General features: G+C 27.8%; 1 protein-coding gene across 1 annotated transcript; it reads right to left on the minus strand.

The window, feature by feature from the left end:
- Positions 1–212: 212 nt before the first annotated feature.
- On the minus strand, positions 213–14154 carry LOC122504777 (protein tramtrack, alpha isoform-like). Its single transcript, XM_043616017.1, has 5 exons — positions 13802–14154; positions 9452–9816; positions 7226–7303; positions 1322–1784; positions 213–1046 (listed from the first exon to the last, which is right to left on the minus strand). Exons 2-5 carry the CDS (start codon positions 9806–9808, stop codon positions 562–564), a joined length of 1383 nt encoding a protein of 460 aa, XP_043471952.1. The 5' UTR covers positions 9809–9816; positions 13802–14154; the 3' UTR covers positions 213–561.
- Positions 14155–16454: the final 2300 nt, after the last annotated feature.

Genomic DNA, 16454 nt, shown 5'->3' on the forward strand with positions numbered 1-16454 from the left:
TTTAAATGAATGTTCTTGGAAATATTTGTAGACAATTTTCAGTTTTGTCACATTTTATAATTAAAGTTTTTGTATAAAAAGAATAAAATTATTGTTAAAATTATATAAAAGAAAAATATATGAAAGAAATAGATGAATAGTTCTTCAATAGGAACTAAATATTTTTTGATTTACAAATTTATCATTTCAATTGCAAAACACCTTTAAAGAAAATATGATGGATAAAAATAGTAAAATATGGTTTTTTCAAAAGTTTCTTATTTAACTTTGTTTTAAATAGAGATTTCTCAAACAAAAATGAAATTTTTTGAAACTATAGTGAAAGTTTAAAGCAATTCCAATTAAAACATATCATTATCAGTCTTTACAACACTCTTTAAAAACTATGTTCATTTTATTTAAGTTGAATTTTTTTACGTTTAGACTGTTCAACTTAAAAACATAAGTAGAGGGATGATTTAGAAATCTATAATGTTATCAAAAAGAAAACATTAGATTAACTAGTGAGTAATGTAGTACAATCGAATCAGTAAAGATGTCACTTATTGACAATTATGATTTTCAAGAACTTACTTCATCTTTTATAGAAACATCGCCTATATCTTCACTGGACGCTTCTTTTCTTGATTTTATGGACAGATCTTCAACCATGTTATCAAAATTTTCATTTTCTTTAAGATTCTCAATTACGGGACTTGGACTTTTTTGCCTTGAATGTATTAAAGGACTTTGTTCTTCCAGAGAGGAGTAAGAGCTTCTGTAAATGCTTCCATTTACATTACCGCCAATCCCAAAGGGAAATTGAGCACTGCCATTGTCCACATGTGAGTTTGTTGATGAACTCCTTCTGTTGCGATTAGTTCGAATGCCTAATTTTTTTACTTTATCATATAAGGTACGAGATGGTACTTTATATTTTCTAGCAGCTTTCAGAGCGCTTAAACCTCCTTGTTTGACTTCCATTATAGCATTATTAATATCTTCACGTGTATATTGCTTATATCGTTTCCATTCTCTCGCAGCTGGAGTATTGTAATTACTGTTTTCTGAAAGATTAATAAAATAATTTATTACTTTTATTGTATTAGTACAAAAACTATAAGTCAATACCCTCTTTTAGAACCATTTCTTGAACTGAACTTTAGTTTAAGGTCTTTTTTGAATTACGAGAATATTTTTCTCGATTCAATAAATTGTTTTTACCTTTTAGAGATCTTAGAAGAGAAAAATTTTTTAAAAACCTATATATTATATGTATGGATAAAAAAATTTTCAGACCCTTTATGTGTTAAATATGTACGCAAAATAGTAATATACATACTTTTTGCAGGAGAAATGTGTCTATCTTCATCTTCCATGTCAGCTGTTGGACTTGAGACGCTTTCATTTCGTGAAAAATCAGAACTATATCTTCTGTTACTCTCATTGACAGGAGTATTAATTTTTTGTCTTGCATCATGTTCAGAGCCATTACCTTTTCCTAAAACTGTTCTCAAAATTGGAGTGTCCATATTAGCCATCATTGATGACAATTTCTTTTTCATTAATGGAGATGTACTTTGTTCATAAGATCTACTGAGAGCCGAAAGTTGTGAATGATATGAAGAAAGACCGTGTTGTGGAAATGGAAATGCTGGAAGGTTCCAAAATCCAGGATTATGCATTAGATTGTGATTTGTGACCAATGAACTGTATAAATTATCTCGTGATGTAGAAGGAGACACCTGATTCTGTTCATTTCTTGAGGATATATTTGATGTTGATGGTGATGAACTAGTTATCTCCTAAACATTTAAAAACAATCATTGAATTAATTTCACATAATTTTATTTCTTGGCAAATAAAGTACTATATAAATATACACGGAGAAAATTTGTTCCTTATATTTTACCGAATTTTTCAATAAAATTGGGATATAGTGGCATAATCGTAATTTTTAATAATTTTTAAATTATTTTTTCAGTATCAATATTTAAAATTTAATGTGATATCTTTATTCCTTACTGTAAAAGTTCAAAAAAAATTTAAACTGAACGTTTAATATAAATTAAATAAATACCTCCTTGATGGACACTAACGTTTCAAGAATAGTTCGGTAAAACTTTCTTGACTTGCCTAAAGTGTTAGTTTTCAAGAATAGTTCAGTAAAACTTCCTTGACTTGCCTAAAGTATTAGTTTTCTGGATTGAAATTTATTTCAAGTGTGCCGCAGTCAAATGAAAGACTTTCACACTAATAGTTGATTTTTCCAACTTATTTAGACTTATCGTTAATTAATTATAATTTTATTATTATCTAAATTAAAATTCAATTAATTAATTATTTTAAACACTTATTAATTGCCAAATATGTAATAAATGCTTTTAAATCATATAAAAAGAAAATATAAAATAGCAATAACATACTTATTTTTTAACATAATTTATTCATTTTAATTAAATATGAATAATAGTAAGTAAGTAAGCAAGTAAACATAAGTTAGTAAGCAAAAAGGAAATAAATAAGTAAGCAATTAAACATAAGTAACAATTATTTTTTAATATTTCAGAAAGATTAATTTTCTATTAATTAATTTCATAATTTCCAACTTGCACTTTTATTCAGAATATGTACATTTTTAATTTTTAACACAAAAATTTGAGAATAATAAGGATTTTTATAAATTATTGTTTTATTCCATTAAATACAAATTTAAACATTTTTCTTTATAATAATAAAAACATAATTTAGAAATATTTCATAAATTGACCTTGAATATAGTTAGAAATGATTAATTAATATAAATAATTTTTAATTTTGTACAACGATGTTTATTAATTTGAATCTTTCTCACAAGCGGTGAAATAAAATTGAGATTAATATATAAGGACAATTCAAACTTTCTGAAGCAATAATGCAAAGCGTGCGATGTGTGTATCAGTGTATGCGTTTATCAATCCGAACGACAATTCATTGTGGAGAATGACTAAAATCCTTAAAAAAGAATTCCATCCTATACCCACCCTAACCTCAAATGGCATGGAAGCCCTTACTCCTCTCCAAAAAGCTAACATGCTATCCAAGCACTATGAAAATGTACATAACATCGACGTTCATAACTTAACAACAGAACAACATGACATAGTGCAAGAAGTTGCAAAAACTATTAACGATACAGAAAATATTCAAGACTTTACTAAATTTTACACAAATCCCAATGAAATTCGTAATGAAATTAAAAAATTGCCATCTAAAAAAGCTCCTGGGTTGGATAATATTCAAAACATTGTTATAAAACATGTTACAAAGAAATCAGTAATCCAACTAATGTATATAATCAACGCATCTATCAGATTGTCACATTTTCCTAGTCACTGGAAAACAGGGAATATTGTACCAATATATAAGGAAGGAAAATGTAAATCAGAACCTAGTAGTTATAGGCCTATTAGTCTTCTTCCTACATTAAGTAAACTCGCAGAAAAAATAATACTCAAAAGAATAAACGATCATGAACGCAAAAATAAAATCATAATTGACGAACAGTTTGGATTTAGGGAAAGACACAGTACTGTACAACAAATTGTAAGAATAGTCAATGACGTTAGTATTAATTTTAATCTAGATAAAACGACTGTTATGGTATTATTAGACATAGAAAAGGCATTCGATCGAGTCTGGATGGACGCAATTTTGTATAAAATGATACAATACGAATATCCACTCACGTTAATCAAATATGTACATTCCTATCTTCAAAATAGACACCTGGTAGTCACAATAGATGGGTGTACCTCAGAAAAACGAAAAGTAAGAGCTGGTGTTCCACAAGGATCGGTTCTAGGGCCGAAGCTCTTTAATATTCAATTAAATGATATTCCTAAATTTTCAAAAACAAAAACATCTCTCTTTGCAGATGATACAGCCATCTATTGTCACTCTTTCAACGCCATAGTAGCAGCAAAACAAATTCAAATTCACATTAATATGCTAGAGAAATATTATAAAAAATGGAAAATAAACCTAAATGCTAGTAAAACAGAAGTAATAATATTCTCTAAAAAACCATCATGCTCAAAGATCTTTAATCCAATAACAGTTTATGGTACTCCCATACAACCCACAAACAATGTTAAATACCTTGGTGTCCATCTTGACTCGAGATTGACTTTTCATAAACATATTTTAGAAACTATAAGAAAGGCGTATGCTGTTCAGAAAAAGATTTATCCTCTTATGGCTAAAAACTCTACTGTAACTGAGAAAAGTAAAAATATTATATTTAAATCAATTTTACGACCAATTATGGTATATGCAATAAGTGGTTGGTGCAGTGCATCCAAAACTAACTTTAAACCATTGCAAGTGTTTCAAAATAAACAATTAAGATTAATATTAAATGCAGATAGATACACGAGAATCACTGAACTGCATGAGAAAACTAAGACTGAAATGTTTAGAGATTATTCGTTATTTTTAGCAGAAACTTTTTATGAACAGCATTTATCGACAAGCGAATTAACCAAAAAAATTCCAGAGATGAATAGACATTATCTGCCTTTTAAACTAAAACATAAATTACCATATCAGGTACTTAATTTCTTTAATCGACGCTAAAAATGTGCGTAAAGGTATGTAGGTTTTTCTACGAATATTTGTTTTCCTACACATTAATAAACTATTGTATAAAGCATCTTCTTGCTGTAAACCATAGAGAAACTCAGTACCGAAACTGTAATATTGTCTTTAAAGCAATCAACAAACTGTATAAGTAGGTGAAGCTAAATGTTAATCTTGGCAGGTACTACGTGATATTATTATAAGACTTTTACAGATGTATCTATTGTTATATATATTTTTGTAATTTTATATGGATAATAAACTGTTATTTAAAAAAAAAAAAAAAAAAAAAGTGTATGCGTTTAGAATGTACTGTAGGCAGGTGTGTCAATTAGTATTTGTTCGTAAACAATTGTAGGGGGTTTAGGTAGTGATTGAAGTAGGTAAATTAAGAGTTACGGCAGTATTAATATAGATCTACTGAATTAACATTATTTTTTATTTTTGTTCTTCAAGTTTTACCGAACTTTCAGTAAATTGAAACTGATTACATTTTACCGAAGACTTTATCTTACGCAGGCGCGGATCCAGGGGGGGCATAGTGGCATGGCCCCCCCGAGAATTCAAACTTCCTGGAATTTTTTAAATAAAAATTCCATTCATATAAGGTCATCAAGCTGACGTCTAGCAGATAGCCCCCCCCCCACAGTGGTTTAAAATTTATTTTTTTTATTCATAATCAACTACAGACCACAATTTTTAACCGATTCACAAAAATTTTTTTTTTAATTCTTCAGAACAAAATTCTTTAGAGAACTGTCGTTTTAGAATGTTTATTTTTGTTAATGTTTAATTTATAAATAAACAAACATACTGATAAAATTGGACTTTTTAAGAATATGCACGGTTTTTTCTAAAAAATAAAACAAAAAAAACTTAATATCTTATAAAATGGTTGTAATAATACTTGGAGAGAATAATTAATGTAAATTTATACAATAATAAAACATAGAATAGTTATAAACAATTTTCTTAAACAAATTAATATATGTGCTGTTATATCAAGATATTTGGTTCTAATTTTTTAACTTGGGGGTTTTTGAGGTCACTGATTATTACGAATCTGGTATTAGATTTTCATAATTCAAAATGGCGGATCCAATATGGCGGATGACTTTTTTAAAAATTCATCGGATTTGCCTGAAATTCGTTGTTCTGAGGTTTCTGAGGTCGCTAATTTCGAAACTGGTATTGGATTTTTAAAATTCAAAATGACGGATCCAATATGGCGTATGACTTTTTTTTAAATTTATCAGATTTGCCTGAAATTCGTTTCTCTGTGATTTCTGAGGTCGCTAATTACGAATCTGGTATTAGATTTTTAAAATTCAAAATGGCGGATCCAATATGGCGGATGACATGGTTTAGGTGGTTCTGAGAAGGTCCTATTAAAGATTTGGTAATTTTTAAAAACTGTTTTTTACATTAAGTTATGTATTTGGCCCTGAAGAGGGCTAATTGAAGAGTGTTACAGTGAACCATGTATATGGCCCTGAGCAGGGCCGATTGAAGAGTGTTACATTAAACCATGTATGTGGCCCTGAAAAAGGACGGTTAACCGTCTTTTTTTAGGGCCACATACAAAACTTGATGTAAAAAACAGTTTTTAAAAATTACCAAATCTTTAATCGGACCTTCTCAGAACCACCTAAATCATGTCATCCGCCATATTGGATCCGCTATTTTGAATTTTAAAAATCTAATACCAGATTCGTAATTAGCGACCTCAGAAACCACAGAGAAACGAATTTCAGGCAAATCCGATGAATTTTTAAAAAAGTCATCCGCCATATTGGATCCGCCATTTTGAATTTTAAAAATCTAATACCAGATTCGTAATCAGCGACCTCAAAAACCCCCGAGTTACAAAATTAAAACCAATAATCTTGATATAATAGCACATATAATAATTTGTTTAAGAAAATTGTTTATAACTATTCTATGTTTTATTATTGTATAAATTTACATTAATTATTCTCTCCAAGTATTATTACAACCATTTTATAAGATATTAAGTTTTTTTTGTTTTATTTTTTAGAAAAAACCGTGCATATTCTTAAAAAGTCCAATTTTATCAGTATGTTTGTTTATTTATAAATTAAACATTAACAAAAATAAACATTCTAAAACGACAGTTCTCTAAAGAATTTTGTTCTGAAGAATTAAAAAAAAAATTTTTGTGAATCGGTTAAAAATTGTGGTCTGTAGTTGATTATGAATGAAAAAAATACATTTTAAACCACTGTGGCCCCCCCAAGAACCTTGTCTGGATCCGCCCCTGATCTTATGTTTTACCGAACTATTCAATAAATTGCAACTCGTCAGTTTTACCGAAGACTTTATTTTACGTTTTACCTAACTATTCAATAAATATGAATGTAGCGAGCAGTTAGCTTACGTTTTACCGAACTGTAAGTGAAGCGCTAATACATGTATCATAAGGTTTATGATTTTCACATTATTTTTCAATGCAATTTCTTTTACAGTCTAGTTCTTGAAAAATTACTGTTTTGACAGTTCATCCCAGTTTTACAGAACTAAATTCAGTAAAATTTCAGGAATAAATTTTCTCCGTGTATAAATAAACTAAATTGCAAATAATGTTATAAGAACAAATTTAACTTACAAATCGTAGTGGCTGTTCTTCGTCAATTTGCACATTTGGCTCAATTTTTGAATCTGTTAGGCCATTTAAACCTTTAATCTATAAAAATAAAAGAATTGTTAGAAAAATTGTCTAAAGTTATATACAAAATGTTTTTATATTATTCTTCTCAAACATGTCTTTTAAATCCCTGGCGGATTATTGAAGTACGAAAAGACGTACTTCTTAATAATTATGTAGAAATAATTAGATAATTAGATAGAAACTGTATTAAACAGTATTAAAATAAAACTGTTAACATTTCGCCGCGCATTTTGCACGACAGATGGCGACAGTGGCATTTGTCTATGTGTTTTCTCACATCAAAATAAAACAACAAATATTATTTTTATAGTGCAAGATATAACCTTTCTTTAAATTATTTAAATTCAAAGAAAATAATGACAAATTTAAATTAAAATGTTAAATAATATTAGGTATACATACTTAATTTATCATTTATTTATATACTATTAAAGGACACCGTACAAAATACATGAGAAACAACTCTCGGTAAACTTTCTTGCTTTTGGTAAATAGAAAGAGTTTTCATCTTATCTTTATTGGCAAAAAAAGTCTTCATTTTCTGTTTAGGGATTAAAATTAAATGTTATATTTTTAAAAAATGAAATATTCTCACCATTTTTTGTAATAGAGCGTTTAAATAAAAAATTGCTTTTAAAGTAAAAAGGAGGAGTTTAAATCTTATTTTTATTAGACAAAATCTTTATTTTCTCTTTAGGGGTTGAGACTAAATGTCACATTTAAAAATATATTCTCAGTATTTTTTCAATTGAGAAACGAATGATAAAATTTTTTAAATGAAAAATTTAGTCTTAACCTCTAAAAAATATGAAGACTTTTGGAGATTAAAAGTAAAATTCAAACTCCTATTTACAATATGCTATTTTCTGATTCGATTCTTAATTTAAAAAATTCTAAGAATATTTTTTTAAATATTGATATTTAGTCTCAACCCCTAAAGAGAAATGAAAGATTTTGGCGATTTTGGCTAATAAAAATAAGATTTAAACTCCTCCTGTTTCCTGTAAAAGTAATTTTTTATTACAAAAAATGGTGAGAATATTTCATTTTTAAAAAATATAACATTTAATTTTAATCCCTAAACAAAAAATGAAGACTTTTTTTGCCAATAAAGATAAGATTTAAACTCTTTCTATTTACCAAAAGCAAGAAAGTAGACCGAGAATTGTTTCTCATGTATTTTGTACGATGCCCTTTAATAGTATAATAAATGATAAATTAAGTAGGTATATTATTTAACATTTTACTTTAAATTTGTCATTATTTTCTTTGAATTTAAATAATTTAAAGAAAGGTATTCAAAGAAGCTTTTACGTCCGAGTTGTTTTTTCAATTACTAGGTAAAAATAATAAAATTTATTATTTTTACCTACTAATTTAAAGAAAGGTTATTTCTTACACTATAAAAATATTATTTTTTGTTTTATTTTCATATGAGAAAACACATAGACAAATGGTTAAATTTCATCCTGGGATGTTCATTTATTCATTTCAATAGTTTTCTTCAAAAGTTTCTATCCAATTATAATTATGAAATATTTCTGATATAGTCTCGAAATCTTTCATAATTAAAATTCTTAATCAGCATATAATTTCCTACATTTCTATCTAATTATCTAAATATTCCAACGAAATACAAATGCTTAAGAAAAGACGATGAATTCGTCGTCTTTTCGTACTTCACCAATGCGCCATGGAGAACAGAAAATAATGGATTCCAGAATCTTAAAATAACTAAAAATAAACATGTTTATTAAGAGAATTGACAAATTAAATTGATAAACTGCGTAAATTAAATTGTATCAGTTCTCTCTAAATCTGAATATGTGAAAATTCACATATTTGTAAGTTATAAGTCACTCTCTCGTTCAATAAGTGCATATACACTTATAATAAGTGAAATTTCACTCAGAATCAGTGAAAAATTCACTTATTTATAAGTGTATATGCACTTATTGATCGAGAAGATGACTTATAACGTACAATAAGTGAAATTTCACATATTCAGATTTAGAGAGTTGTAACTGAAGAATATAATTTTCTGTAACTTTTCCTCTTTTCAAATTTTAATGAGAGAATAGTAATAAATTTATACTTCAGAAAATTTAATTCTACTATTCCTAAAATAAAAAAAAACAACTTTCTAAAGTACTTTTTTATTACCTGAAGACCTTCTGCAAGTTTCAGGAATTCCGGTAAATCTTCTGCTGTTACATTTACTTCACCTCTGTAGATATACGTTATTAGAGCAACAAGGTCCTTAAATCTAGTTTCTTTACTTAGAATAATAATGAACTGATCGATTGGTGCAATCATGTGACAATTTTCTTGAATAAATCCCGAACACGCTGCTAAAACAATCTGATGACATTTTAATTTCTCTCCAGTATCTAAGACAAATGTTAAATCTGTGAAGTTCTCATTTTGTCTCAATTCTTCAAAAACATCAATCATATTTGTTTTATGATTGTTCCATTTTAGACAAAAATTTTGATTTCCCGGGTCCATCGTGTTGCTCATCTTTAAACCTAAAAATTGAATTAAAAATTGATAACATAAAATCCAAAAATATTTGATGACAATATTACACAGGAACACAAAAATTTTTTAAAGTAAGTATTGACCGGACCATATTTTTTATATGTTTTTTGAGTGGCTGAATTCGAATTCGAACTCGTTTTCCGCCATCACGTCAAGTTTCTTCACAAATTAATAAAATTCTCAACAAACTGTTTGTAAATAAGATATATAAATAAAAATAAGCAGAAGAATCTATTAAAAAACAACTTTAACACACTTGAAAAATATTATATAATGTTAAATAATCAAAAAAACTCGTAAATATTCAAAATTTTAGATGGCGGATCCAATATGGCGTCAATTTTTTTTTAAATTCACCCAATTCCCCTGAAACGTTATACTCGGGGGTTTTTGGGGTCGCTGAATACGAATTTCACCTTAGTTTTCAAAAATTCAAAATCTGATAAATTTTTAAAAAATTCGTTAGCCATATTGAATTTTTTTTAAATTAAGGTGAAATTCGTATTCAGCGACCCCAAAAACCCTAAGTAAGAAGTTTCAAGTAAATCTGATAAATTTTTTAAAAATTCATCAGCCATATTGGATCCGCCATTTTGAATTTTGAAAAACTAAGGTGAAATACGTATTCAGCGATCCCAAAAACCCCCGAGTAACAAATTTCAAGTAAATCTGATAAATTTTTTTAAAAATTCGTCAGCCATATTGCATCCGCCATTTTGAAGAAACTTGACGTGATGGCGGAAAACTGAGTTCGGATTCGAATTCAGCAATCCAAAAAACATGGTCCGGTCAATACTTCCATTAAAATAGTTATTATCGTATCAAGGGCGCAAAAAAGGTGATAGCGACGATGGCAAGATGAAGGGACCGAGGGGACACTTTCGCACCCTCGGCTTCGCCTCGGGCGCGAAAATGTCCCCTCGGTCCCTTCATCTCGCCAAAATCGTAATCACCTTTGCGCCCATGTTGCGAACATAATTTTTTGTCCTAAGGGTGCGATCCCATGTGAGCAGAATACGTCGACCGAAAGCAGAAAATTATGAGAGTGAAAAGAACAACAATATCTACCTATCTCTTTTGCCCTCATGATTTTCTGCTTTCGGTCGACGTATTCTGCTCACATGGGATTGCACCCTAACTGCATGAAAAGTATGGTAGTGATGCTGATTCCACACTTACCCAGTCGCTCCGCTTTTCCGTGGCGCTTCGCGTGAGACAGAAAAAGATAGAGATAGTCTCTGTCTTTTTCTATCTCACGCAAAGCGCCACGGAAAAAGCGGAGCGCTGGGTAAGTGTGGAATCAGCATGAAGGCACGAGCGAAGCGGGCGAAAAAGTACTTTTGCGCCCGCTCGGGCCAGATGAAGCTTGTGTGACGTCAGCGGGCGTAAAAGAATTTTTGCGCCCGCTTCCCCGACCCCGGGCGAGAATCAGTTACTTTGCGCCCACTTTAAGTGCCCGAAATGACATACTTTTCGTGAAGGTAGGACAAAAAAAAATTTATGGTCCTGTGTTATTAATCTAAGACACTTTCTTTTCAATTAGAAAAGGGATAAAATTGTAATATTTTTAAAAAATTAATTTTATTATTGTTGTAAATAGTTCATAAAAAATACGAGGGGCTATTTACTCTACGAGTACAACGGCAGGTACTTAGAAACCATGTTAAGAATACTGAACGATTAGCTTGAGAATTTTTTGCGAATGTAAAGAATTCATAATATTATTGAATTCTGCAAAATGTCTGTTTCCTTTGTAGTGTTAAAGTAATAGTGAAAAAATAAATACAAGCTAAAACTTTTTGAAAGTTTTACAAATTATTATAATTTTTCCTTATTCAAATAAATGAACTTGAAAATGTTATTCTTTATAACTACATTCTGAGTTCTTAATACTGGCTAGACAGCCAGTATTGACTAATTAAATGCTTTTGTGAAATTACGCAGAGTCGTTAAAATGTAATTACATCTACAAAAAATCTTTTTCAGGATTATAAAGAATGTTGAAGTAATATGGGTCTGTTCAATTTCGCAGAAAAATAAATTATAAAAAAGCTCATTTTTTATCCCCTCTTCATACCCAGTTACTATATATGCCCTTCTACGATCTGGCGGTTCAACTAAAGTGTTTTTTTTTAATTTACTTTGATTTAAAATTGTTAAGGTGAAAAAATTCTTAGGAAATACAATGTATGAGTTTTTCAAAAATATTTTTGGACACAGAAAAAAGAAATTTTTGTAGTAATTTCTTAGAAATTAGATATGTTTACAGTATTTCTGATAAAATTACCTGCAATTTTTTTTACTTGATCTTGCATTCCCTAACTTATGTCAACCTTGAATAATGAACACTCCAATAAGTTAAAGTACCAAAATATTCATTTCATTCGTGATTATTATTCACAATTTTGTTAATAATTAACAAACTTTTGTCAATTGAAATATTTAAATCTGTTCTTATTATAAAAATTAAATATATATATTGTATACAAGATTAAAAGTTTTTTTGTAAACTTCGCTGATAAGTTATTGTTCTAGGCGTGAGTCTCGAGAGGGAGTTACGGCTGCGCCCCCCTTCCTTTCCGTCTTCGCGATAAGCTTTCCGCATCGCTTATACGTAGAGTAATTTCCTATAGTAGCTATGGTTGCGCATTAAATATAATAAACAGACCCATGTTCCAAAAGTACATTAGCTTGAAACAAGCTAAGGGAGCGTTCACAAATGATGTCACGATTTTTGGAGGTAGGGGGGGTCTCTACTAAACGTGACACAATGTATTTTTTATATGTGAAATTGCGTGACTGGGTGAGGGGGGGGGGTGAAAATTTCAAAAAAATGCGTGACATCATTTGTGAACGCTCCCTAATGGCAAACTTGCATATATTTATATGAATATATACCAGAACTTTTAATAATTAATATTATTTTAGAATATTTTATAAAAAACTAGTAATTAGTTTTATTATATGATTGCAAAAAGTTTGCAAATCATCTAGTATATTTAAAAAATATTTCGTGGTGTAAATTATTTGAATCATAAAACTTTTTTAAAAAGTTTTGATGTAAGACATTCAATTTTACATTTAAGACATATGCGCATTTTTAAATTATATCTTCAATTATTGAATTTTCTTTTACATTCCGTCTAGGGTATTCACAATAAGATAAAATTGATTCTACTAATTAGAATTAATGATTTTATTATAAAATTAATTAAAATTAAACCCCCAGTTGTTGGCAAAACGTCTTAAAGTATGCACCTGCTACTTTTAAAAACATACACTTTGATATATTTTAGAACCGATTTTTTAAAAATTAAAATTAAAACTTTTTAACTAAAAGCAAATCAAGTATGTAAAATTCAATATCTTTTATTTAAAAAAATAATTTGGACAACTTATTTCTAAATTCGCGCTTTTGTAATTTTCTACCCCACGACTTATTGCGCAGACAACTGAATTTTAAAACAATATTCTATTTTCCATTTCGCGCGAAAGTAAAAAATATTAAATAGAATATATGTTCCATTCATTTTACCATTATAAAATATTTTACAAAAAGATTGCAATTTCATTACAAGTCACAATATATTTCGTGTATGACTATAATAAACACTACAAACCACTTTTCAGTTTCACTTTAACAAGTGATGAAGGAAAAGGAAAAAAGATATAAAAATTAAAAAAGCAAATAATTTAATATATTTTAGTTAATTATTAAATATATAAATAAATGTAAATTATAATAAACAATAAGTGTTTATGCATATAATTCCATTCAGAACTATACCCATAAAATAATTGCATGCAATCAAACAGCGCTGATAAATGTTTTTTTTAAAATAATTAACTCAAGGCACGATATTCTTTAACTTTAAAAAATAATAAAACAAAAAATTTAATATTTTGTAATTTACATGATTAAGCACATAATCGAAAAATGAAAGATCGTTTCTTATCGAGCATCGAACTTACCGTCTACTGTGGTTAAAAGAACGTCTAATATTTGTTCCTCGTTCTGAAAATTTTTCACTTTAATATTTCAATGATGAAGTTCCATTTACATGAAAACCGACAACACTTTGGATAAGATAAGGAAAAAATTTACAGATAAAAATGTAAAAAGGAAAACTTATATTCACAATTTTTTTTAAATTATTCACTAACAAAAAATGATACAATATTAAATTGAAAATAATAATAATAATTTCTAAAATTGTCAATTTAAACGTGGGTAAGAACCCTTAATTTTTGCTATGAACCACTTCTACGTCCTGATTATGATGAAGTGATGGTGCGAACTGAATAGTGAATACTGCAAGGGTGGCATAGATATGGTATAACTCGTAGATCGTAGTTTGCCTACTCTTAAAACGCACGCTTTAGAAAATTCGTGGCATTGGTGGATCGGCTCATCTAGGAACACTCACATTATCTTGAGAGCCAATCCCGTCACTTCCTGCAAGCCTAGGCGATATATTCGCTAGGGCTAGGGTGGAAAGTACTTCTATGCGTGCAACGTAGTACATATTTCGGCTAGCAGGGTCGGATGTATGTATATATATATATATATATATATATATATATATATATATATATATATATATATATATATACTTATTTGTAAAAATATGTAAACATTGCCATTCGAATTATTTTTTATTAATATTTTTTGCTTTTTAAAAAAATCTTTCAAAACATTCGATTTTTATGTAATTCAGAAAATGTTATAAATTCGTATAAATTAAATTCAACTGCATTAAAACCTAAATTCTTTCCTACTACACAAATTTTAATCATACACAAATGTAAAAAAGTCTTCTTTTTGTTTAATAATAGCAGATATTTTTTTTATGTTATCAAGAAGAAAGAATTTCCTAAATTCAAAAAATTAACTTCTTTGTGGATTGACAAATCTGAAAATTTTTCATCATTTAAAAGCAATTAACTTAATGTGTATTTTTCAATTTATGAAAATCTCTACAGGCTAAATGATACACTTCGATAAAGTGCAAGGTTTTTGTAGGTATTTCATTTTAAATATACTTTAAATTAAAATATTTCAATTCTGCTATAGCTATTAAAATAAAAAATATATTTTAGTGTGGAAAATAAATACAAATGTAGAATATAAATAATAAATTTATTTATATTTATTATTTATATATATTTGTATCTATTTTTTATATTTTAAATATATTTTTGTGTATTATGTTTATGTTTTATGTATTATATGTATTATTTTTTATTAAGAATCGAGCTTTATTATTTTTTTCTATCGAAAATTTAACAATTTGTTTATTTGTATAATTAAGTATCGCAAATTTATTTAATAAAAATAATTTTTCATTTATGAATTGTTACAAAATTAAAAATTGAATTTTTCTTTTCCGAAATCAAAAAGTCTGTTTTAAATTTGATGCATATTAACATTAATTAATTAATTAATTAACATATTATAGTTCAAATAAAAAAACTAAACCAATTATTTATAATTTATCGGTAAAATTAATAAAATAGTAACTTTTAAATACGGAAATACGAAAAATTGCAATTGACAAATTTCCAAATTTATTGCCATTGTGAGAAGTGTAATACTATAAATATATTAATAAAATTGTATAGTTAATTTTATTAAATAATTTAGTTTAAAAAAAGTTTAATAGATTTCAATCCGATCCTGCATTTCTATTCATGGTATAGAGCGAAGACTCACAAAAAAGATTCCTATTGCTAACCATCAAACATCACATATATTTCGTATGTTTGTGTGTGTATTGCACGCACTATACGTTGCATAAGAATCTACACGTGCATATAAGCGAAGGAAAGGGAATGAAGTTCCACCACTCCCTTTAATAAAATTTGGGATCGACGAACTGAACGTGTCTTTGTAGAATTTTTAGGAGGTTCAAGAAGAAAATTGCCACCACGCCCAAAATCCTTCCGCGATGCACGAAACATTTATATACGTATAGTGAAAAGAGAGAAATATATATATATATATACATAATACTTGAAAAGCAAGTATTATTTTTTAATCGCATTCAATTTTTATTGCAATTAAAGACAATAAAATAGACAGGTTGATTTAAAAATTTTAAAAAATTTATTTGAATAGAAAAAAAGAAAATGCACAAAGTATAAAATACATATTACAATAAAAAAATATTTAATTTTTTTTGTAACATGTTTTTAAATAAAAGAATAACGTTTATGTCAAAAAAGTATAATTTAAATTAATTTTTTTATTATTCAATGCAAATAAAATTTCTTTAAAATATCTTCACTCTATAATGAAAACAAAAAGTTTGTTATATTTGTGGTAAGGGGACTCCAAGTAAAGAACAGACTTTTATTGATGGCGGTTCTACGATTTAACACGAATTTTACAGGTGGTTTCTACCTCGAAAAATACATGACGAACAAAAATTTTAAGTCTCTATCTCTTAAAGAAGTTTCACAATCGTCAATTTAAGAAAGTTACTATTTTAGTTTATTATTTATAACTTTTATAACTTTATTTTAACTTTATTTTTATAACTTTTTATTCTCCCTGTTATAAACAATAAAGAATATAAACAATTTAAAAATTACTTGAAAAATAAATAATAAATATTAAAAACAT

Source organism: Leptopilina heterotoma, unplaced genomic scaffold (genome assembly GCF_015476425.1).
Source record: "Leptopilina heterotoma isolate Lh14 unplaced genomic scaffold, ASM1547642v1 Lhet_316, whole genome shotgun sequence".
Lineage (NCBI taxonomy): Eukaryota > Metazoa > Arthropoda > Insecta > Hymenoptera > Figitidae > Leptopilina > Leptopilina heterotoma.